Source organism: Falco punctatus (assembly GCF_963210335.1).
Source record: "Falco punctatus genome assembly, chromosome: 1".
In the NCBI taxonomy this organism is placed as follows: Eukaryota; Metazoa; Chordata; class Aves; order Falconiformes; family Falconidae; genus Falco; species Falco punctatus.
Genome location: NC_137580.1, coordinates 90,312,343 through 90,337,834, shown reverse-complemented (window position 1 = coordinate 90,337,834; position 25,492 = coordinate 90,312,343). Strand labels below are relative to the sequence as shown.

Genomic DNA, 25,492 nt, shown 5'->3' with positions numbered 1-25,492 from the left:
GGGCTGCTGAAGCATTTGCTTGAGCCTTTTCCGCAGCCTGTGAATGCCAAGTCCCAGCGAACACGGTGCTGAGGAGGCACTGAGCCCCCTGAGGACCATGGGCTCATCCTTTCCTTACCCTCTTGAGGGGTTGGGAATGTTTTTCCTGTTTGGAGATGCTAAATCAGCCTCTGAGCTGGGCAAGTCAGGTTTGTACCATCCCCATTTCCATCTCACCCTGCCAGCTCCGCACTGGCAGCTCCACAGGGAAGCAATTCCCAGCTAATTCCCCGGCAGAGGCACCAGCAAACGGTTTCTGCTGGGCTCTGGACAGTCTTAAAACCATTCTCTGGGGCGAAGCACCGGGTAAGATTTGCCAACGTGCTGCAGTGCCTGGGGTTGGTAAAGCAGAGGTGCTGATGGGCAGCCGGAGTTTTTCCATTGATCTGTGCAGCACCTGGACAGGGCACCCGGTTTTCCATCTCACCAGGACCTCCAAGTTAAAAATACAACCTCACATGCTCTGTCAGGGATGCGGTTACCAACAACAGCCCATCACGTGCTGTAAACCCAGCCCCGGCACTCGGGGGCCACCGTGGTATCCACACTCTAGGTCATGGAGGGGAACCTGGCTCTTGCCCTGGTTTTATGTGGTGTATTTTATTTTCAAGAGTTGTTAGGGAGCCTGGAGCCCCAGGCAGTGCACAGCACCCCCACCCACGCCTGTCAGCAGGAGCCAGCCCTGGGCTCAGCCACCACAGCTCCGCCAGGCACGGCTGTGAGCACAGCAATTTTTATGAATAAAATATAATCCTCGAAATGTAATACCAACACCAGGATGGAAAGCAAAAAAGTCATGAGTCACAGATCCAGCCCTGTGTCCCCGTGCTACTTGGAGATGTCATGCCTTGTGGGTGACACCTCTTCAGCACAAACTGTCCATCCTCTTCCTCTCTACTTCAAAGGATTATTTTTTTCAGTCTTTGGAGAAAGCATCCCCTGTCTTCCAAGCTCACTGGGCTCAACCTCAATTCTAGCCCCAGTGCCCCATCCCCCCAACGCACTTTTCATGGAAAGGACCCCAGGGGAAGCACAAGGGTCCCTGGGTGACCCCCAGGCTGCAGCACCTGGAGCGAGCAGCTGGATGTGGCCCCGCAGCATCCTGGACCATGCACCGCATGAGCAGGCTCCCCTGAGCAGGTCTGCAGGCACAGGGGACCAGATGCGACTCTGCAGGGGGCTGCGGGGTGGGAATTAGCTGCAGCTGAGCCCCTCTCCCACCCCAGGCTATATGGGGAGGCCCCCAGGCAGCAGCTGCACTGGTGCTGGCATGATGGGAGCCCCCTGCTCACCTTTGGGACTGCATCACAGGTAAGGGCTGCTACATTTGGGTGATGGTTTCCAGCTTTCTCTCCTGCTGATCCTGCAGTCGGGGGGAGGATTATTTTTTTTTTCTTTAATCACTCTCTGTTTTATTTGGTTCTGCTTTCTGATGAATTCCTTAATAAGGTCTTATTGAGACTGTTGTAAGATGCATTAGAAATAATTTCTTAATGGCTGAGGTTGGCATCAGCAATTAGCACTAAGGACCTCTTACACAGGCAGCATGCTTGGACCTGTGCAGCCAGCAGCTTCTCAAGCTGTTGGATTGTCTGGAGTATCATCTACTAATGAAATAATTGTAAGTGTTGTAAGTGGTGATCTGCTTTGCCTTTTTTTTTTTTTTGTGAAGTATGACCCAGTTATTGAAGCAAAGGAGGTTTGTAAAAAAGTAATCCTTACTGGTGTTTCTGCAAAGGTCAAAAATAAGTTTGGAAATGTTGGAGAATTTCTGCAGCAGCATCTCCCCCTGTGACTGAGGAGGATGGGGGGAGGTGTGTGTTTCTGGGGTAGCAGGGTGCTGCAGAACCGGGGCCAGTGGAGAACAGGAGCTGTTTGCTCGTCCTCAGCCTGCATGTGAGATCACAGCTTTTAAGACATAACACAATGCTGTAATGGCCACTCTGCCAATTACATTACATTTCATGGGCTTGTAGCAATTACACTGCATCAGGTGGTGTCATAACACATTACGATTTATAGCTTCATATCGGCTCTAACAGGGAGATGCTGTGCACGGGACGTGGCCAGGGCGAGCATCCCCCAGGCAGGGAGAGTGGGCTTTCCATGGGTCCAGCCCTGGGGCTGGCTGAGGGGGCTCGGGAGGGACTGAGACCCTGGGCTGTGCATTTTGGGACCCCTCCTGCACATGGGAGAAAGGTCAGGATTGTATTTATCATCAATTCCCCTTGCATGGGGCACCCCGGTCACAACACCACCTCTCTGCCGGCCCTGTCAGAATCATTCTGGGAGGCTGGTGCTCCCTTATTTCTCCTGGAGCAGCGTTAGATTTACCAATATCCACCTCGTTTGAAGCCAAATGACTTTTACAGATGAGGGAGGCAGAGGAGCCATCCTAATCAAGCCTTTCAAATCCTGCTCTCACAGCTGATGGTGCTGGCATGGGGTTGTGCCCCTGGCCAGGGAAGGGAGAGGAGCAGATGTTTGAAAGATTGTATTTTTTTCTTTTGAAGAAGTCAGTTCTGGTAAAATACACAATCACATCTGAAAGGGGCTAGTGTAATTAAGCAGTCGGACGCTGGGCAATTTGCATTAGGCTCTTTGTTGCCACTGGTGCCAGCCCATGCCTCGCTGCTCAGGCAGCAGCAGGAGCAAGGAGGATGAGAAGTGTGCCTGCTCCAGGGAGAGGAGATGCTGGGAGTGGGGCTGAGCTTGGAAATCCAGCAGCTTGTGATGCATCTCAGGACCGTGAGCTTGCAAGCTCAGCTCTAAGCCCTGGCAAAGCTCTCCTGGGCAGCTGGAGGGAAATGCAGGTGGTTCACATGGCCTTGTTGTTTTGGAAAAGATTTTTTTTTCTCGTTTCTTTGCAGTGGTGATCCCTCCTGCTGCACAAGCTGGTGGTTCCCAGTGCCGCAGCCGTGGAGCGGGGACGGGTTGTTGTAGGAAACCGGCCTGGGGGGACCTGCCACCCAAACTAGCTGCTGCAGACGGGGTGAAGGACACAAAGAGATAAGCATAAAGTCACCCAAGCCTTGGGAGAGCTGGCTGGGTGGCTGGGTGGCAGGAGGCTGAATAAACCTCTTGGCTGTGCCCGGCCACCTGCCCTGAGCCGCAAGGAGCGCAGGGGCTTTGCCAGCCCCCAGTGGGGCGGGGGCCCGTGGGGCCGAGCAGCTCGAGCGCTGGTCCCTACCCCACCGGGGCCGGGCTGGGCGAGCACGTGGCTCCTCGCGGGGCACCGGCTCCTGGCCTGTCCCAGAGGATTTATTTTCCTAAAATGGAAGCAAAATCTGCATTGATTTATTTTGTTTGGCAGCATGTAGAGCAGGGTAAATAATCCACAAGGAGCATCAGAGCTGCCCAGATACACCAGGCATCTCCAGAGGTCCGGTTTCTTCTCCTAGAAGGACTGGGTTGGTCTCACCTTCTGAGTGCCCAGGTCCTGTGGCAGGAGCTGGCTCATGTCCGGTCAGGGCTGTGGCCAACGGCCGGCACAGCAGCTCCTGAGGCTTCATCCAGCTCCGCTCTGGGCAAGCATCGCCCGTGGCTCGGAACGTGCTTGCTGGCTCACCCCGTGGAGATGCACTTGATGTCTCTTGCTTGCTCCTGGCACACAGTTAGGTCACTCTGCGGGGGTCCTCAGGTGGCCACAGAGACCCTGTGGCTGGCTGATGGGGATGTTGGCGCTTTACAGCCACCCTGGGAACCTTTGCACAGCTCTGAGCCGCGTGTGCCATGGGCGTGCAGAAGCTCAGCCTGTTCTCCTCCAGCATCCTCCTCCTCGGTTTCCCCGTGCCGCAGCGCTCTCGTCACCCCTCCAGGCCAAGTGCAGCTTTCCAGCCTCTCACTTGGCAGCTGGTTCTTATTCCTGCAGATCACCTAGCTGGCTTTGCACAGGGAGGCTGATATTACACTCCTGAATGTTTTTCCTTCCCAGAGCATCCCTGGCTCCCTGAGGGTTTCTCATTTTCTCACACAGACAGGCCCCTTCGTTACAAGCCAGTCCCTTTTCCCCTAGAGAATATCCCATAACCATCCATGTGTCTCTCTGCTAAAGTCAAGGTCATTTGGGGTTTTTCATGTTTCTCTGTGGGAGTTTCCCTTCTGTTGGAGACTTTGTTGGGTTTTGGTACCTACTTGCAAAGCAAGTATCATCTGCTTTAGTTTGGATGTCTCCAAAGAAAATACTTTGCCACACAATGGCTGTGGGGCCAGAGAAGAAAAAACCTTTTCCTCTAATAAAAGAAGCCGGTGTCATAGGAATAACCTGCCCTGGCTGCCAAGACACCCCTTCTGTCCTTTTTAAATTGAAGGCAGAGAAGTTCAGCAGGAGTTCCTGGCCTGCTCGGCCACTCCTGGGGAGCCAACAAAGAAGATCCTGAAGCTTTGCCCATCTTAGCAGAGAGAAGGGGAGGAGAGACCTCAGCAGATAAAGCAGTGCTGGTGGGGCATCATGGCATCGTGTTTTGGATGCTTCTGCCCACACCCATCTCAGGAGAGGGTTGGGTGTGCTTTGAGGCTCAAGCCTGGTGACACTCACCAGCAGCACGGACCCTGCTGGGCGGACAGTGTGCGCGACCGTGGTGCTGGGTATCACCAACCCCTTCATGGAGCCACAGCCACGAATTCCTACCCTCGAATAGTGAGCTGGAGCAGGGAGGCAGGGAATTTTCTCTTATTTGTTTTCTTTTGTCAGTCTTGAAACCCTGTTGCAAAGGCTGCTGGTAATTAAGGGCTGTCTTGCCATTTAGGTGACAGTGCTGAAGTGCAGCCTCCTTCTCCCAGCCAGATGCTCCACAGCAAACCCATCCTGCAGGGGAGGCAAAGCTCATCTTCATTTTCTTCTTTCGGATTGCAACAAAAAGCTTCCTATCCAAGGCAGCCTTGGAAACTTCTTATTAAAAGATCTCTTGAAAATGTATTCTAGCAGCTGAGGAGGGTGGTTATGAAGCACAAAAAGCCTGCAGAAGAGCTCATTAAAACAATAAATCACAACTAATTAGAATAAATCAAGCTAAATCATCTCCAGCATGAAGGTAAAATGAGGTGTGAGTGAGTGTTTTTAATAAGGCCGGTGCTAATCCCAGGCTCCTCGTTGCTGCAGCAATGAGCCCTCTGCTGTGGCCAGGGCAGAAAACAGACCCAGACAAAGGCAAGGGGAAAGTGGAACTAATGGGTTTTTTAATTGTTTCCCAATCTGAGCTGTCTGTCCCTAATTGCAGTGGGTCTGGGGGTAGCACAGCATCTGCAGGGGCTCACAGAAGGGCAGGCACAGGTTGAGGCACTTGGGTTTGCTCACTTGGGTTTTTTTTTTTTCCCCTCTTCAATTTGCTCAAAGTGGCTGTGGGGTTTTGTTCCACTCTGTCATACCACTTCATCACACGCAGCCACAGCTAAATGACTTCTCTGCATAATTAGCAGTGAGATCATCATGACCGCCTCGGCTCCAAGTCATTTCTCCTCCTGTCTCCAAAGAGCTGCTCAAAACAAGGGAGAGGAGGGGGGCGTGGGGGGACACAGTGGGATGGGTGCCCTGCCCTGGAGATGGGTGCTGGAGGGGGACATCTCTGGGATGCCTTGGACTCCTGCACCAGCTAAGGGAGGTCTGGGAGATCTCCCTGCCCTCCCCAATGATGTTAACACTCGAGCCCAAGGTCCCAGGGAGCAAAGACCAGCAGCACCAGTCTGACCCGTGCCAAGGACAGGGGCACTGGGGAAAACCTTCTGCAACGTGTTAAATGTCCATGTAGGACATCATTGACCAGAAGGTCTTTGAGCTGCCAAAGCAAAAGGTTTCCTGCTGAAATGAGTGAATTGCTTCTGAAAGCACTTGGTAGTGGGCTCAGCTCTTGGGAACGTGGATCCCAGAGCCAGCATGGGCACTGGTGCCCCAGTCAGGGCCAGCAGCAATGCTGCTGAGACACCATGGCTCGAGCCTTCCTGGCTGCTGTTTCCCTCCAAGGGATGAGCTCTACTGCCAGTGCTGGAGAAATGTATTAGTTTCATTAAGCTTAAATGATTAGCTCCAGGCCTTGATAATGATACTTAATGGATCTAATATTTTTTTGGCTATTATGCTGTTGTATACAGCAGTGTATATCATTAATAACCTTCTTTAAACCTCCTTGCTTTCACTGTCACTAATTATATTCAAGCCCTTCTTATGCCTAAGCCCAATTAGCTGCCTATAAAGAGGCTTTACCCCGTGAAGAACGCCTGGCTGTGCTGGGAGGCAGGTGCTGAGGTTTTGGGATACTGGGCAGGGGGATGCTTTGGATATGGCTGCAGGAGCCACAGGTGGGACCTCACGGGGTGGTCAGGACAACCATGGTGGGTGCTGCTTCCTGCAGGAGAGGGTGGAAAGCTGCTTCACTTTGCTCAAAGTGGCTGTGGGGTTTTGTTCCACTCTGTCATACCACTTCATCACACGCAGCCACAGCTAAATGACTTCTCTGCATAATTAGCAGTGAGATCATCATGACCGCCTCGGCTCTGAGTCTCTGTTCAGAGCCCCTTTCCCTGTCACCCCCTGAGTTTTGCAGCGAGGGTTAACACCAGCCAGGGCTGTCCCCTGTCCTGCGTTTTATCACCTATTGGTGTTTGAAAGGAGATGATAGACTCTAGGTGAGGGTGGTGAAGTCAAACATTGCCCCCTGTTTTTCCCACGGGGTGATAATGAATGCATCGAGGACTCCATCTTCTCGGGGAAGGTGTAGCTTAGCCTGGGACTTACCTGTTGCTGCCAGGTCAGACCTGTGTGGTCCTCATGCTGGATGCAGATCTCCAAATTCTCCCCGAAACTTGCCATTGCTCTTGGGAGAAGCAACTTGGGAGAAGAGGCTTGGCTGCTGCTCTGCTCCTCCCTGTCTGCGCCTCCTTCCCATCCCCCTGCGAGCTGATTAATCCATTAAGATTAACCTCTCTTTAACTCCTTGATTAGCTGCATTTTAAAACTCCATTTGTTTTCTTTTTTACATCAAGCCAGAGCCAAAAAAAGAGGCCAATTTGCAGCGATACTGATTTACTGCAATTTCTGAAAATCAGGGTGAACGCCAGGAAGGCGTGCTTGGCATTTCAATCCTCCCTGGTGGGCTGTGAGAGGCTCCGTCAGGCAGGAGCCAGCTTTGGGAAGAACACCACGGAGCCAGCATTCACCTGAGTTCCCAGGGCTGGTTTCTGATGGGATCAGTGCAAACCTGGAAGATGCATCCTGCATTTCAAGGACTGAAAATGACCTGCTCTGTACCTTAGGGAAACCGAGGCACTCATGAAGTGACGTGTGTGGAGTAGAAAGGCTGATCCTCAGCCCTTCGATGGCTTTCTGGTCCCTGAGAACATCCATTTCTCCGTTGGAAATGTCCTGCACTTCCCTGAGCAGGCATTTCTCAGGATTGGGCTTCTTGCTTTGAGGTCAAACAGGGTGGTGGGGCCATGGTGTGGCCTCGTCCAGACCTGATTTGCCAGCTGTAGACCCAGTCTCAGATTTACTGATCCTGAGTTTAGCCCGTGACCTTGGTGAGCTGCCAGGCCCCTCCGGAGTCCAGGGTGTCTGAGGACAAAAGCTTTGCCCTTCTGAGCCAGGAGCTTGGCTCAGTGTCCCTCCAGCTTTGCCCATGTTGCCGAGGCAGCTGCCGCCTTCTGCCATGCAGAAGCGGTGTGGGAAAAGTCACTAATTGCTTCAAAAACAAGCAAACCCACTGGATTTAAAACCAAAGCTCCCAAATGCCCCCCTTTCCCTTTCCAGCGTGTTGCCTGGGAAGGAGCAACTCCCTCTCCATGCCCAGCCCGGGGCTGCCCCGGGGTCCTGCCCTCAGCCCCTCCGGCACCCCAGCAGCATGAGCGATGAGGGTGATTGTGCACCCCACTGCTGAGCCCGGGGATGCCCAAACGCAGGCAGCAACGGGGATGTGGCGGGGTGAGAAGAGCTGTGTAGCTGGTGACAGTCCATGGGGGTGACTCTTTGGACTCCCCGGGGAAGGAGCAGCTCTCTGCTGGCTTTAACCCTGGCTCCCTGCCCCGTCCTTCACCCCTCGCTGGTGAAACGGGGGCAGCCCTGCCCTGCACGGGGAGCACTGGCCGGTGGCCACGTGTCCCTTCTCTCCCTGGGCACACAGATCATCCCCTCGATGAGCTGGCTGCTCTGGAGTTGCTCCTGCTCTATTTAAGTGATCGTTGAGCTGGAAGGCAAACACTGAGCACCCACTGACCTGCGCTGACCCTTCCATTCATTCTTCGGTCGCCTCCTCTGGCTGCGCATCAATGACTGAGCGCGGATGCTCTCGGGGGTGGTCAGCAGGACTGGGGGGGAGCGGTGTGCCGGGGGGCACGGGGCTCTGAGGAGCTGCTGAGGAGGGACAGGGACAAACAGCTTTCACCGGGATGGAGGAATTAGCTGAGCTGTGTATCGCTGGTCATAGGAGTTTGCTCTGTGATTAGGGGGTCTGCTTGTGCAGGCAGGGGTTGATGCTCTGGCCCGGAGCTCAGCAAAGCCCTGACCCTCTGCAGGTCCCTCTCGGGCTGGGAGTCTGCCCTGGGGCTGGGGTGCTGGAGGAGACTGCTCTTTCTGGTACCGAAGCCCCCCTCCTATGGAGCCATGTTTTGGGGTCGGCTGTCTGCAAAGGGCAGCTTTCCCTGCAGCGGTTTGTTCTGTCTAAGGAGGGCTGAGGGCAGCAGGGACATCACTAGAGCCATTCTCCTCTTCCAGGCTGCCTGCTTGCAGGATATTTATACGGACCTGTGAGATTTCTCTAAGGTTTTGGAGTAGCTCAATGTGTTTCTAAGCTATTTTGGGGCACATGAGTGGGAAATATAAGTCATGGACATATGTACCTGTGTGCACCCACATGTGATAGCCTGCAGCCAGGCAAGCAGGTTCACAGCTCTGCAAGGGAATCTTCTTCCCATTACTGAAGCAAAACAAGGCAAAACCAAGCAGAGGGCTTCGCCCTGTGGGACTGCAGCACCTGAAGCTGGGGTCCCCTGCATGGGTGGTGTTGGAACTGGGAAAGTCTTTTGGGAGCTGTCTGTGAGCTGTCACAATATATCATAAGCCGCAGTTGAGGTTTAAAAAGCTTCACACTGATGCACAATTTAGGGGAAGCATCTTGCATTTCCATAGCTATACAACAAGATTTTCTGAAATTGCAATGATATGAGAAAATGTCTTTTAAAGTGGCACCCAGATGGTGGGGGGAAATTGTGCTGTTTGAATTCTCTTCAGATAAATTGAGGCTAAAGGGATGTTAAACATTTTATAGTTTTTTTTCCCTGCCCTTATACCACCTGCTACTAAAATGAGGAATCATCAGACGGAGCAAGTTGGATCCTTATGGCACACTGCTTAGGAAATGGCTTCATCTCAATCCTGCATCTGATGGCAATTAACACTGACCGATCCCGAACCCAGCAGGGTCAGGTCTGGGCTCCTCACTCCTCCGCAGAGGTTGTAGGGGCTTGCGGGATGTGGGCTTCTCAGGGCCTTTGTGTGACCATGGTGTGAGTCTGGAGCGATGGGGACAGGCTGTTGGACCCGCTGGAGCACCAGCTCTGGGGGTGTGAGGGAGGTGCTGCTCAGCCAGCCCCAGGGTAAGCCTTACCGTAAAATCAGAGCCCAGGTCAAGCCAGGCAGCCTTTGTGCCAACAGACCTCCCCACACGCTCCCCAGAAGGCAGCTCTCAGGACTGGGATTTTTCAGGGGGGTTGCTCAGACCCATTTCTAAGCAAAGAGAAGGAGCTGTAGGCAAACCCAAAGTGTCAGGGCTCAGCCTTGGGGTTTGCAGTGTGAGTGAGACCATGCAATCGTAGAACGGTTTGGGTTGGAAGGGACTTGAAAGATCACCTAGTCCCACCCCCTGCCCCGGGCAGGGACACCTTCCACCAGACCAGGTTGCTCCAAGCCCTGTCCAGCCTGGCCCCGAGCACCCTCAGGGATGGGGCACCCCTGGGCCAGCGCCTCACCGCCCTCACAGGGAAGAATTTCTGTCTAGCATCTAATCTAAATCTCCCCTCTTTCAGTTTAAAACCATTCCACCTTGTCCTGTCGATACAGACCCTTGCAAGAAGGCCCTCTCCAGCTTTTTGGTTGGCCCCTTTAGGCACTGGAAGTTCTCCTGGAGCCTTCTCTTCTCCAGGCTGAACAACCCCAGCTCTCAGCCTGCCCTCACAGGAGAGGTGCTCCAGCCCTCGATCATCTCCGTGTCCCTCCTCTGGACTCGCTCCAGCAGGTCCATGTCTTTCTTACGCTGGGCCCCAGAGCTGGACGCAGGGCTGCAGGGGGGGTCTCACCGGAGCGGAGCAGAGGGGCAGAGCCCCCTCCCTCGCCCTGCCGGCCACGCTGCTGGTGATGCAGCCCAGGGTATGGTTGGCTTTCTGGGCTGCGAGTGCACATTGCCGGGTCGTGGTGAGCTTCTCATCCACCAGCACCCCCAAGTCCTCCTCAGGGCTGCTCTCAGTCTGTCTTCTAGCCAGCCCGTATTTGTGCTTGGGATTGCCCTGACCATGTGCAGGACCTTGCACTTGGCCTTGTTGAACATCAGGAGGTTCACACGGACCCACCTCTCAAGCCTGTCACGGTCCCTTCCCTCCAGCGCGCTGACGCACCGCACAGGCTGGTGTCACCAGCAAACCTGCTGAGGGGGCGCTCAGTCCCAGCGCCCGTGTCACCAACAAGGGTGCTGAGCAGCACCGCGCCCAGTACGGAGCCCTGAAGAATGCAATGGCCGGAGCTGTACTCCTTGGAAAGTCACCTGCCAAAGGATGCATAGACCCTAAATGCAAGATCAGAGCATCTGGCTATAAATCACTCCGATGCCAGCCATCCCCCAAGCTGAGCTGACTCAGGGGCAGGCTCCATCCCCCTGGTTTCGAGATGACGCTGTGGATCCTCCCCAGCATGGCTCTGCGGGGCAGCAGGCACTTCCCTCGCAGGTGTTTTTCCTTTCCCCCGCTCCCTGGCATCCACAAGCGAGCAGCATTTTGCTCCTGAGCTAAATATGTCACTTCGTCTTGTAGCGGCTGCCAGGTTTTAAAATGCTGGCAACTTGCGAAAGCACTGAGAGGACAAATGCCGATAATTACGCACCCGTCTTTACTCCAGGAAGAATTGGGCTTTGTGGCTTTTTGTTGTTGTTTTGAAAGTAAAATTAGTGTGTTTACCTGGTTGTTTACCTAAGCTGTTAGTCATGGCAAAAACCCACGTGCAGGCTGGTTTGTCTCCTCTGACGGGTCTCGCAGGCTGGGGTGCTCAGTGAGCAATAGCAGCAAATATGCAAGCCTTGGTTGCATTGCCTCTCAGGAGAACGTGCCAGGGATGACAGGAGAGCAGTGCCTGGGCCCCTGGGAAGCCTTTCCCCTGTCCATACCTCCCTCCTGGCTTGCGCTGGCAGACACCGACGGGGCGAGCAGCCACGGTGCCTGGGCAGCGTCTGCGCTCAGCGTCCTCTGACCATCTGCTGGGTCAGAAACTGCTGCTACGAGCCCCAGCCAAGCCTGGCAGCTGCCCCTTCAGCCCACCTCCGGGTAAGCTTTTTTTAACATATGCTTTTAAAAATTATTTCCAGTGTTTTCAGATTCGTTACAGCAGATGGGTCCATCCGGCAGGCAGGGTGATGCTCCTGATGGGTGGTGAGACGTCTTTTGTGCTTAACACGAAATGGACGTCGCTGGCAGGGCATGTTGCCGTGTTTTTTTCCAGTGTAGCGCAGCACTTCTTGGCTGGGATCTGGCTTAAGTTTTGGGATAAGAGAACCTGGGCGAGATCCCAGCAGTTATTTCAATGGACTGAGCCCGCGGGGAGCACCTGCTCGCCAGCAGCGTGGGCTTTCTGACACCCAGCAGAGCTGCAGAAAGCCAGGAGGGCTGAGGCTAGGTATTTTTAAACAACCTTGGCCGGGCAAGCTTTGCCAGAGCACTCTCTGTTCTTGTTATCTCCTCCTGCAATTACGGAATGATTCAGTGACAGCTATCCTGTGGTTTAATGCAAGAAGTTTCCTGCAGGTGAGGTGTGTGGAACACACGGCAGCGCTTTCTGGTACAATACAGTGCTGTCTTGTGTTATCACAGCTTGAGATGTTCAGCAAATAATCCAAATCCTTCCTTCAAACTCCGGGTTATTTTGGAGGGGGCTAGTCATATTATCTATTATACTCACGAAAACAGATAATAATAGTAATACCATTTGGCGGAGTGCTGTTAATACAACAAGGCTGTCACTTGTCACCAAGAATGCTGTGTGTGGCAGCCTGTTAAAAAAGAAAGGCAAAACAAGGCTGGCAGCAGCCAGCCCCAGCGCATCACCGTTGCTGCCCGGGCTCTGCGAGTGCGATCGTGTTTCCCCCGCGCCGGAGCCAGCGAGGATGTTCTGTACTGCAGAGCTATGCTGGCTTGGCTGGTGCAGCCTGTGACGCGCTTGCCGGCAGGGTAGCAGCGACGTCCTGGCGTGCTGTGGCTTGTAGGGACACTGAGAGCGCTGCCCCAGGTCTCATGTTTGTGAGGTGTCTTGTTTTTGGCAGAGATGTTGACCCTGAGCTAGGCTGAGCCTGCTCTCGCCGCCTGCCCGCCTCGCTGCGTGAGCACGCTCCCTCCCAGATCCAGTGCTGCTTAGAGGCTGGTCTTGCCCAATGGATCCCAGATTTATGTCGGGGTCAGCGGATGTTAAATCCATCCCATGGGATGTGCAGGACGCAGGAGGAGTGGTGGGCATGTGAGGCCCTTGGCTCTTCACCCCATGGGAGGGGCAGGTGGTGCACCACGCCAATGCCCAGGCACTGCCGAGACTGGGCAGTACCGGCTGGGGGCTGGTGGTACCAGGCACTCACCTTTCCCTTCCCACTTTCCTTTAAATAAGATATTTAAACATAAAAGCAATGTGAAGACAGGCAGTTACACATCTGGAAATGCGCCATGAATATAAGAGTATGAGAAGGTTTCTGTCAGAATTAACCTCCCCTGCATTTGCTCCACAGCAAGCCATAAACTTTCCAAGGTCATGAAAGTCTCTTTATTTTTCCTTTTGGGGAATTTCAGCACTAACTCAGGGCACGCCCCACCCAGCTGCCATCCTGTCCACTGGGGGCTTCAGATCCTGTGCATAAGCAGAGCCTGCTGTGGGCAGGAGGATGCTCACTGCATCCACGAGAGCCACAGCAACCCCCCTGTCAAGCCTCCACAACTTCAGCATTTTCTTTATATAATGGAATGGGGACCAGAAAGCTCTGCCCAAGTGAAGCGTCTCTCTCTCAAATCATCAGGTTATTTTTATGTGCATCTATATTCTCTTATGTGTGTGTAAATACCTCTCCCCCACACATACTTTTATCTCAAGGAGTGAAATAAAAATAGCCGGAGATTGAAAGAGGAGCAGGCGAGGGGGCGGTTGCACTTTTGGAAGAATCTCTTCAAGGTTCGGAAGCAGCGAAGCCGTGGTGATAACGTGATCTGACAAAACCTCGGCTTCTCCGGGCCTGCAAGGAATGGTGTTGATGAAAGAGATATTAATGACTTTCCCTCTACATTTCAATTTATTTTAACAAGCCGCAGCCAGGAGTGCAGGCTCAGTGTTGCACTTGAGGAGGTCTCGACAAGCTCCGAGGAGCCGGCTGCATGTGTGCTGGGAATTGCAGCTCAGGGGCTCGGAGGAACGACTCCCATCCCGTGGATGCCAGGATGGCACGGAGGGATGGCCCACCTCTCCAGGCTGGTGGCAGCACCCACTTTACCTTGCCCGGCCACAGAGCCCATCTGCTTCCCCACACAAAGCCCAGACCCCTTCCCCTGCAAGCCCAGGTCAGGCGAGTTGCAGGGGGAGATGCTGTGGGACGCTGGAGAAGAGGAACGTGCTGCAGCTTGATACAGATGTTGTATAGACTCTTACTTCATTTTTTTTCTCCCCCTCTAAGTAGGACAGCAGCAAGGAGAGTTTTCTTAGAGCCTGAGCTCTGCAAAGGGGAGGAAGAAATTTCCCTAAGGAATGCAAAACGGGGAGGGTTATGCGATCTGGCAAAGCTGGTGCTGCACGACCCAGAGCCCTGCGTGTCCTGGCTTAGGATCATTTCTTGTCATTGCTTCTGTTTTTCTTAATGATAACAAAAGGAGGATTATGAAATAATTTGTAGTGGGAAGCCACGTGGCTGGATGGTAGCATGCATGGGACACAGTGACGTTTCTCCAGGCTGGGCCCCTCTGACCCTCAGCACCAAATGGCCAGAGCTTTCCTGGCAGGATGGGACGCATCCAGCGCCCATCGCGGCATCGGAGCTCAAGCTGCACCAGCTGAACTTTGGCCGAAGCAGAAATAAAAGCATCATATCTAATAATACCTGGGCTGCACCCTGCTCCATGGTGAGCCTCTGCCAGCTGCTGCGGGCCAGCTGGGGTGGAGCAGCATCACAAGTTGCTGAGATGCAGCGCTGTGCAAAGCCACCACCCCTGTCCTGGCCACTGGAGGCCAGGTCCCGTGAGGAATGCAGGTCTCCCCTTCCTCGAGGGCCTTGTGGGGGTTGGAGTAACCAGGCTCAGCACACGCAAAGCCTCCTCCACTTTGGGAAAGAGCTGGGAGGATTTCCAAATGCCGCCGCTTAGCAGCTAATCCCCACCATCCTGGTAATGCGCTGGAAGTCGATCTGAAGAAAGTTCAAGGCTTGTGTCCCTATAAATCGCATGGCTGGTTGCCCTCCCTCTGTACAGCATCTCCCGGCTGCTGACAATGCCTGATCTGTTAATCCCCCGCAAGGCCGATGGTGGATGTTGTGTTGAGAAAAGCTGAATAAATTATCATTATTTTTTACCTGTAACCTCCCTGGCTCCTGTGACGCCTATGCTGTGACCTGCCATGGCTGGCACGGGGACTCGGGCAACCCCCAAATGCCTTCTGCAAATATTTGAGCCTTCGGTGCTCCATGCACGGACCTGCGCACCGGAGCAGTTTACAGGTAATGCTTGGCAAAGGCATGTTGTTTTTAAAGCCATCTCTGGGGAGGCTGGCAATGTCCCACAAACTTCTTGCTGAGCAAGTTCCTGGCAGCCACAGAGGCAGGAGACCATGGTAAAGGGCAGGGTGGCCTTTGGTAGCAGAGCATTGTCCTGCCCTGTGTTTTGGGCACAGGTTTGCTCGGTGCACTGAATGCCAGCACAGCTCCGGTTGCTGTTAGCAGGGCACGTCAGCAGTTTGGCTCAGCCGCTCGGCACTCTGAGCCGTTCCCTCTGTAGCAAAGCTCTTGGCAGCACAATTTTAAGTCATTTGGGTTGGGTTTGTTTTTTGTTTGGTGTTTTGGTATTTTTTTTGCAAACCCCACTTTCTCAGCAGCACCTTCTCCCGTGGCAGAGGGTGAAGCCCTGCTGCGGGGGGAGGGAAGAGGGTGACAGGTGGGTTTCGGCTGTTTCGGTGAGGGGCAGCAGCCTCTCGCCCCTCTTCACCCACGCTGCGTCAGCACCGTGAAGACACTTCTCACTTAAATGGTGTGTGCCCACAGCTCCTCTGAGTCACACTTGTTAGCAGAGAGCTCGTAATTCTTCAGTTTTTCAAGTACAAATGTCTTTGGAAAAGGGCATTAAATAAAACACTTGACTGAGGTCCCGGCGGTGACTAATTCCTGTGGTACGCCCCGCTCCGGTGTTAATCCTGCCGAGCTCACTGCAGGCTGGCAGGTTTGCAGGGATTCTTGCAGGCGGAGGAACAAAGGAAAAGCCGAACGTTGCACAAGAAGAGCTCAAAAGGGGCAGGCGTGGGCTGCAGCGGTGCCACGGTGGGGATAAACCCCAGCATGCTCCTGCTGGGTGCCGGCGTTCCCCACGGAGCACTTGGGTGGGAGCTGTGCTCTCAGCCCAAAGCAGGGTAAGGCCCAAAGTGTGGGGTGTATCAAAACCGACAGCTTCTGCCCAAAAGTTGCAGAAGAGGTTTGAGGGGAGGAAATCCATCTCCGTGGAAGAGCCAGGAGAGGATTTTGCCCCAGCAGGGATGTTCCCTCTCAAGGAGGTGGCACCTCGGAGGACTCAAGGCAACTTTTACAAATCTGCATTTACAAAAATGCATTTGTAAAAAAAAAAGGCAAAATACAATTCTGTATTTGTAAGCATATCGCCTCCAACCAAATTAAAACTGGCACTCCCAGTGCTCTGCTGAAGAAGTAACCCTCCCAAGCACACCTTCCCTGGCACACTGTGAATACCCTATACCCAAACCACATGAAAACCCCCAGGCTGCAGCAGAGATGCTGGGGAGAACCAGTAAGCCCCCTGGGACCCCACTGCTGAACCACGACCCCAGTAAACCTTCCCCGTGAGTCCCTCTGGGCTCGGAGGAGATGGAGGAGCACAGATCTCCTGGGGCCAGCATGGCACTGTTGCTGGGGCTGACCTTGCCATGCAGCCGGGGCCGAGTGCTGCCGTCACCACCTTTGCAAAACAACCCTGGCTTTGTTTGCTGTTGGGTACCAGCTGAAAACACAGCCCTCAGAGGGGACTTTCACAAGATGAAGCAGCTCTTCCTCCAGCTTTGCTCTCCCCCTCCTTACCCTGAAAGCCCTGGGAGCTGCAGAGCAAGAGGCAGCCTGTGTGCCCCGCCGACGAAACGGCTGCAGGACTGGGCATAACTAATTAGAGCCTCTATAAAATGACATCTATTTCCACAGATGGGAAGCTGCTTCCTCATTTTATGGCTGTTTCAGTTATCTCAGAGGTTGCATTTGCATTCCCGGCTTTGTGAAATACCCTTTTGTTAACTACTTTTCATATACTTTTATGAAGTCGGCCACTGAAACGGGCTCATTTATCTCGCCAGTGACAAGCTGAGAGGCTTGCCCCAGAGCTGCGTGCCAGATGCCAGGATTGTAAAATAATGTTTGGCTTGTCTGGTGTTTGGAAAAGAGACAGAAGGTGCAGGGCTGTGAGAAGAAAGTCCCAGGCTGCGAGAGCCAAGGTCTGGATCTTGACAATTTCAACAAAAATGTCCAATCTGTTGCTTTTGGGCAGCTTGCAGGAGCTGGGGAGGATGCTTTTGTTAGCGGCCATGGGATTGGACATCTCCATCTTCATCCGATGGGAGCAGAGTGTGAGCATCCAACCTACTTGAGTTTTATCAGCTGCATCCCCCCTCCAGCAGTGCTGGGCACGCATGTGTCCCTGCAGGCAGGGAGGGCTCTTGGGGACACCCCTGCTGCACGGGCCAGCACAGCAGGGGGTCCCCAGGAGTTCCCCCTGCCCATGGGGAGCCTGGGGACACTCCAAAGTTGCTGCTCCAGCTAAGCCTGCTCCAGCCATGCTGTACGTTTACCCTCCATTAGCAAGATCACGACCAACAGCAGCACTAATCGATCACCATCGTTATTGCTATGAAATGTTTGCAAAATCAATGTTTCCTCTCTAGCATAAACAATCAGGGTTTTTGCTGGTCAGTTGTTTTTCAGGCACGTTTCTACCATAAAGACTGTGAAATGCTCGCTAACTGCAAAGTACAATGCAACAGATTCCCTTACTCCTGGCAGTGCAGCTGCCTTCTCTCCACGCAAGGTTCTGCAAGCGCTTGAAGCAAGCTGGCACACCTCGGTGTGCGCTGCCATACAGCGGGGAAACCTTCCTGGGCCATTTTTGTCTGTTTAGGGAGTGTGCAAGATGCCTGGGGACGTTCCTGCAGGTGATATTCCCATTTGCCTTTCTGCTGCACCTACCACTCAGGGTGCTGCTCGCCTCCCCGCTGCTCCATGCCGGCCACGGATGCGTGAGCATTTCTAAATGCCAGAAACGGGGCAAGGAATTTGGCATGTGCTGCTGGCAGTGTGGGATTTGTGCTTTCAGCAGGTTTTGGTGTTTTGTGCCTTGAGGTCAGCACGCTGGGGGCACGGAGCATGGCTGGGTGGGCTTGGCTGCCCCAGGGCATGTTCCAGGGACCCCAAAGGATGTTATGTTGAAAAAACGGTAATTCTGCCATGGATTCAGCCATCCCTCCATTGCAGGAAAGTTATTTTTGGTGATGAGAAGCCATACCTTTAAACTCAAACTTTGAAAATTCAGAGCACAGCCCAATTGTTGGGGGGGAAATAAAGTCCAAAATACATAAATCTCTTTATTTTCTGCACCACTGAGTCTGTATTGGCCTGTTAGTTGATGCTCCTGAAGGTATCCGCTGGGATGCAACTATTATACATCCAAACTGTCACAAATGAAAACGCTGCTTTGAAAGACAAAGGATAATTTATTGAGAAAAGGGTGTCATTTAGGTGGAAGGATGGAAGGAAGAGAGACAGTCACTGCAAAGCTGCCAAAGAGAATACCAGATCTGCTGATAGTCAGGGAACAGCTTTGAATTTCCAAGGCTGTCCTTGAGGGATAAGAAAATAAAAGCTAAGGACAAAAAAGAAAAAAAAAAAAAGTCTTAAATACAGTGACAGCAAAAACCTGAAGGATCACAGTGAAAAATGGGACTTTCTCCTCCCTAACAATAACTGAGAAAAAGATAGGAATGTAATTTGTAAAAGCTGTTAAATTGCCACCAAAAATTGTAAGCTGGATGGAGAAATGACACAGAAGAAAAAGAGAAACAAATGCATACCTGTCGTTCCTGGAGCATTGCTTGAAAATGGGACTAGATGATGGACAGGGTGGAGGAGAAATGGAGCTGAGGAAGGGAAGAGCTGGGAGAACCCACCCGGCTTGGCTGGAGATGGGAGCTGGTCACCGCAAAAGCTTTACCCGGGAGCCGCTGCGGGCTGTGGGAGGGCAATGGTTTTGCATGTCTCTAAAAACACAAACCCATAGCTCCATCTTTTTTTGTTTGTTTCTGAGTAATAGATCATCCTCCCTGCCTTGGAGAGAACTTATTTATACAAAAACGGCACCGAGGAGCCAGGCCTGGCCAACTTGCTCCTCTCGAGCTCAGGGCTCTAGCAGGAACTTAATGCCAGGACGGAGTTTGCAGGACGGGCTCCCCACTGGCAAACTTTGGGGGAAAGGGATTGCAAACAGCCTGGAGAAAGGCCTGATGACCTCTGCAAAAGCCTTGCCCCAAGGCTTGCACTTGCACGCTGTGCCACTGGGATGAGGCATCTGGGCATGAACGGCAGGGTAGGGAGACCAGGAGAGATGGGGTGCCTCCAGCACCAGCAGGATATGGCCCTGCACAGGTCCCCTGTGAGCCCTTCCCGGCCCCTGAGCATCCTGACAGAGCCAAACGCACTTTGGTTATTTTAAGTCCATTAAAACAAGGATCTGCCGGGGAAGCGGAGTGTGTTTTGGGCACAACTCCAAAGCATTACAGCATTAAAGCCTGCAGGGCTGGGTGTGGGATTGCTCCCGCTGTGCCCACCTCAGTCCTCAGCAGGGCTTGCAGCATCTGGATTGACTCAAATTAAGTAAGTGGAGGGGGGGACGGGACGGGACGGACGACGTGTCTCAGCTGGGACCCGAAGCCCCTAGCAGGCCCCAACCTGCTGCAGGCAAAGGCTGAGCAGAGGCTTTTCCAAATGCAAACTGACCGGCAAAACCAATCAAGCACCATTTTCCAATGCAAAAGCATCGCTGTATGGATGTAGCAGCACCTAAGCATGAAGGCTGCTTCAAAATGCCACTTTCATATTTTTCAAACGGTGATTGTCCAGCAGATATTTCCCCTCAAGTCCCCGGAGCTGAAATCCCGGTGCTAGATGAGATGTCGCCGCTTGTATTAGGGAAGTCATTGAAACTAGTTCTTTCTCAAACGTTCTACTTGAAAACACACTCATACACCCAGGTACAGCAAAAGCAGGGTCATCATTACCAAATTGTGCTATTTCTCCTGGCTGTCTCAAAGACGAGGTGTTGGAATTTTTCTTTTCAGCTGGAAACATCTATGATTAAGCTGCAGCCAACGAGAAAAGTAGCAGAAATTGCATTTCCAGCTCCACAATTCGGCAGGTCAGTGGGTGAGCACCTCAGGCCTGGCCCACCACAAGGGTGGGATGTTTTTGGGGAATACTGCAGCCTGCAGAAAAGATAAAGCCAAGAAGGAAAATGAGGAGGGGGGAACCTTCCCAGCTGCAAACGTCCCCCGCAGCCTCCTTCAGCCCCGAGGCTGTGGAGCCCTGCTCTGCCCTCTCATGTCTGGTCACATCACTCTAAATGCAAAGTTATAATAGCAAAGTGTTGGACAGATAAAATGCAGTGAAATAATGTGATGTTTTTTCAGGGTTGAGAGGAAAGATGGGGAGGGACAGAAGGAGGGAGGGAGGAGGTGTTTCCAGTTACCCCATCCCTTTGGAGAACTCGTGGAATTCAAATGCTTGGAGCGATCGTGACAGGCTAAAACCCCAATCTGCTGGAAATCACACACCTCAGATAATGTGCCGCTGCTGCCGATCGTCTGTGTATTTTCGGGCTGAATAGATATAGTATTAAACCCATCTTGAATTCTCATTTGCCGCCAGTTACTGTTGTTTGACAAGGTTTGAGTGAAATTTGAAAGGCTTTTACTGGGAACGGCCCTAGGAGGAAGGGTTGATGGCATGTTTCACAAGGGTTGAGCAAGGCTGGGTGCTCAGCACCTTGGTGCATGGCCCTGCACATGGCTGAGTACTGATGTGCTGGTGCACGGCCCCGCGCACGGCTGGGTGCTGGTGGTCTGGTGCACGGCCCCGCGCAAGGCCGGGTGCTGAGCTGCTGGTGCACGGCCCCGTGCACGGCTGGGTGCTGGCGGTCTGGTGCACGGCCCCGCGCAAGGCCGGGTGCTGAGCTGCTGGTGCACGGCCCCGCGCACGGCTGGGTGCTGGCGCTCTGGTGCACGGCCCCGCGCAAGGCCGGGTGCTGGCGCTCTGGTGCACGGCCCCGTGCACGGCTGGGTGCTGAGCTGCTGGTGCACGGCCCCGTGCACGGCTGGGTGCTGGCGCTCTGGTGCACGGCCCCGCGCAAGGCCGGGTGCTGGCGCTCTGGTGCACGGCCCCGTGCACGGCTGGGTGCTGAGCTGCTGGTGCACGGCCCCGCGCAAGGCCGGGTGCTGAGCTGCTGGTGCACGGCCCCGTGCAAGGCCGGGTGCTGAACTGCTGGTGCACGGCCCCGTGCAAGGCTGGGTGCTGGCGCTCTGGTGCACGGCCCCGTGCACGGCTGGGTGCTGAGCTGCTGGTGCACGGCCCCGTGCAAGGCCGGGTGCTGAGCTGCTGGTGCACGGCCCCGTGCAAGGCTGGGTGCTGGCGCTCTGGTGCACGGCCCCGTGCACGGCTGGGTGCCGACGTGCTTGTACACGGCCCCGCGCACGGCTGGGTGCCGACGTGCTTGTACACGGCCCCGCGCACGGCCGGGTGGGCGCTCAGCCCCGCCCTGCAGAGGCGCGCAGCGGCAGCGCCCGTGCGCGACGCCGCGCGGGGTTTCCCCGGGCACCCGCGGCCGTTAGCCGTCCCGCCGCGCCGGCGGTTGGCGCCAGGTCTCTGAGGCGGCTGAGGAGAGGGGCCGCCCCTCGCTCCCCGTCGGCGCCCTGAGGAAGGAGGTGGGGGCGCATTAGGCTGGTCCCCAGCGTCTGGGAGGCGGGAGGCCCTCGGCGTGAGCACTGCGGGCAGGGGAGGTTTGTGCCGTTGTTAAAAACAGGTTTAAAAGGAAGCTGTACTTTTAACGAGACCCTTCGGAGGGAGGTGAGCTGGCCCTGGTTGTTCCCCAGGTGACTGAGTAGGTTTTAGGGGTCCTGGCCCTTAAGGATTGGTGTCTGTTGTTTGAGGGTCTGCTGAGGGGAATGAGACCTCGTGTAGTGTTAGCTAGCAGCTGGTTCTTCTGCTGGGCTACCCATTAGAAAAAGACTTGCTTCATTGGGCAGCAAGTGTGTGTCTTCATGACGGGGAAACTAGAGCTTAATAACTTAAGGAGTAAAAACACCAAGGTGTTTCCATTCTGGAAGGTTGTCAGTACCAGATGTATCTAAAAACTGAGAGTTGAAGCACCTGTGGTACCAGACCCACCTAAAACCAGCAGATTCAAGGCACCTGTGGTACCAGACCCACCTAAAACCAGCAGACTCAGGGTGCCGGTAGCTGCTGAAGTGTTGGATCCTTGAGATTTTGTGTGCATTCAAGCTTTGCCTGGCTTTGCTCAGAAGTAAGGAAAGGTCTTGGCTAGAAGCAGAACAGTTTACAGAAGCATTGAGCTTCTAAGAGAACAAGTGTTCTGGGAAAACTACCATAGGAGGCAAAAGCATTTCACTCAGGGACACTTCACCCCTGTTGGGAAGCCTTATCAGGAGCTTGGAGAGGTTCTTTACACAGACCTGAAGAAACTCAGCCTCTATGCTTTGGGGCAGCTTGCACAGGTAGGCCTGACATTCCTGGTTCTACTTTAAATAGAAAAGCAGGGAGGCTATTCTTCTCAGTAAATTGCAAGTCCCCGTTTCCAGGGAAAGGAATAATTATTTCTGTTTAAAGAAATGTTTGAAATGGTATTCCGTGCCTTCCTGTGAATAATCAAAATTTGATACAGTATTTCATGATGGTATAGAGCATTTGTAAATAAAGTGGGACTGCTTTGATGTGTGTATTGTGATTTTTGAACTGGCTTTTGAAACTGGTCTTTAGAGTTCTTAATGAGAGTGCTTAAAGGGAGCAGAGAGCTAATGAATGAAAAGGAAAAATGAGATAATAGAATGTACTTAAGGGGTAAGGTAGCAAGCCTTGAAAATGGAATGATGAGGGCATGAGGGTAAAGGATGGGTTAACAAGGAGGAATGATAAATGATGGCAGTTGAAGGGTGGTCGAACAGCTGGGCACAAGAAGGGCATAAAAAATAAAAAGTGTTCATAATACAACTTACATCAGTAGGCATGGCTTTGGAGGTAGTGGATTAATTATTTTGGGTTTTTCTTTGCATCTGTACTTGGGTTTCAGGAAAGTGTAAGGGGATTAGCCAGGAGCATCTGTGATGGCCTTGGTTGTGTGGTGGTTATTTCATGGTCTCCTTAGTGTTGCACACCCACGAACCTCATGGATCTTAAACTGTCTCAAGTTGCTTTTAAGTCGAGCTTGAATCATTAAACCACAGGGACAAGAACTCTGTCACTGATGCTGCTTGAGGTGAGCTTGCAGTGTTGTACCATTTGTTTTCTTTTCCTCAGTGCTGTTGGCTCACATAAGGAAATCTGAAGCTGAATTTTCTCTGCTGTTTTGTTCTGAGAGCAGTTTTCCGTGTGGAAACAGAGGGAAGTTTCTCCAGCCTATCTGTAACATCAGGCTATGTGATTTGAGCCTACGCTTTGCTATGTGCTTTCTAATGGAGTGCTCAAGGGATGGTCTCTGACAGTTGCAGCAGTGTGGTTATTATTCAGGGTAGGCAGAAAAATATTCTGTCCACCCACTACTTAATTTTCTGCTCTGATTGTGTGTGTTGCATTCAGAACTTAAAGTTTTAGATCAAGTGTTTTAAGCTTTAAATAGACAATGGGTGGCATTCACTTTATTTTTACATACTACCTAACACAGCACCTTGCTGGCGGTCTTCAGAGGCATGTTTCTCTAAGTTAGTCAACATCCAGCAAATGTTGCCAGTGTTCTTGTTTTAACCCTTAATTTCTAAAACAACCTTCCTTCTGAATTAGAAGTTGCTTGAAAGATATTTTTCAACTGCAGATACACTCTTTAAATTTCAATAATCTTGAAAATGTTGGTGAATTTGTGCTGGTGGCTGTTTTGGTATTGAAAAATGATGTCAGGATTTGATGGTTAAGGGTGCTCTGAAACCCAGCTGGAACTCATATACTTTTGATTTGGTTAAGTAGCTAATTTATACAGAAAAAACCCTATATGTAGGTCACTGAATGTGTGGGTTTGACTTATGCTTTAGATTAATGAAGCTGTTGGAGGGGACGTAGTCACACCTGTTTTTCTGTGTGGGGAGCAAGGCTAAAAGCATTACACAGTCTTGAAAATCAGAGAGTAACCATTTTTTTTCTCCTTTCCCTAAAAGGCAATGATTACTACACTGAAAAACTAAAAAAAATTCCCAAACCCTAAAAAAATGAAAAAAAGTCCTAGCAATGGGCCTGGCCTATTCTCTGCTTCCCTCTCACTATTTAAGCTGCCGGTGTGCTTTCTGCAGAAAACCATGCATTCTTCAAAGATAGTGGAACAGAAATGTATTTCTATAGTCAAAACCTAAAAATACTTTGTATTACCTGTATTTTTGCTTTATATGGCTTATTTACCCCATTCTCACCCACACCTAGCAGTCCCCATAATATTTTGGATAACTGAGAAGACTGTAGGTATTGGGTGTGTCTAATTAATAGGCATCTGAGAGGATAACATTCCTGGTAGTAAAAATCATGATCTCTGATTAATGCCTTTGCACTCATCTCTGCCTTCTGACTTAGTATTTTCTTCAGCCACAAGTACAGCTGATGATTTGTGATGATGAATGACAGTAGCATTTGTAAACAACAAGATGATAAAAGGCCTGTGAATTCAACAGGACTTGAGTATGCTAATATCTGCTGGCAAATGCTACTTTCTTAACTGATGTTATTTTAAAAAAAATACATTTTTAAGAGCTAAAAACATTTGACAAGTATGCTGGGGTGGTTATACAAAGTGCTAGGGACATAGGATATTATATGTAATAATTGCATGTTTAGAATTTTTTTTTATATACTTGGTGGCAACAGATGTGTTTGGAAAAGCTGTGTGTTCATGGGTTCTTTTTGTATCTTTATGAAGTAAATTTGGTATCTGAAAACATAGAGCTGATACTTGAATGTTCTCACTGTTGCATTGGAAACTGGTGGTCTGTAGTCCCCCAGAGAATGTGCTATCTGTCTTACCGTGAAAACACCAAGTAAAGCTGGCCCAACCCACTTGAAGGATTGCATTCTACTGCAATCCACTGGAACAAAATACACCCCATCCAAACTACTAGCAATAACAGCAAGGGATGGGGGAAGGTCAGGAAGTGTAGCATTTGTCTTTAAAAAAAACCCAGCCAAACAATAAACCCCCACCCCCTCAACAAGGTGGCTTCTTTTACCCATCCTGTACAGCATTATCCAAGGATAACTGGGTGGCAAGCTTTCACAGTGGTGTGCGTTTTGTGACCCTTAATGGCTTTAGATTGCTGGTTATCCCAACATTTATTCCCAGTAGTGTCTCTGTTTTCAGATGTGCTTTCTATGTGGTAGCTTTCTACGTGTGCTGTCTGCTCCCTGACACTATCTTTACTAGAATAATCCTGATAAGTTGAATGGGCTATGTATTTTAACCAGAGCAGCTATACCAAGTATCTTCCCAATGCATTTCAGGTTCTCACCTTTTCAAAACCACTTGGTGGGGGTGGGGGAGGAGACTCACCATGGGGCAGCCTGGTTCTGAGTCGTGGTCATGTCAGTCCACACACATACTGCGAGGTAGAGCCCTTCAAGCTTCCATTACAGAGAATGGGAAGTTTGGTTTGAGGTTTCCCCCCCCAAAGGTCGGGTGCGCACTGCAGACAGCCCTGATTCATTGAAAGTCAAAGAATGTAGCTATCCAG

General features: G+C 52.1%; 1 protein-coding gene across 1 annotated transcript in view; it reads left to right on the top strand.

Moving 5' to 3' along the window:
* Positions 1 to 17,038: 17,038 nt before the first annotated feature.
* CCDC60 (coiled-coil domain containing 60) overlaps positions 17,039 to 25,492 on the top strand; it is a gene marked incomplete at its 5' end in the record, with an annotated part of 74,273 nt that continues 65,819 nt past the window's right edge. Inside the window, 4 exon segments of the mRNA XM_080382724.1 lie at positions 17,039 to 17,078; positions 21,915 to 22,033; positions 22,037 to 22,078; positions 22,082 to 22,288. Coding sequence (XP_080238850.1) covers positions 17,039 to 17,078; positions 21,915 to 22,033; positions 22,037 to 22,078; positions 22,082 to 22,288 — 408 coding nt within the window.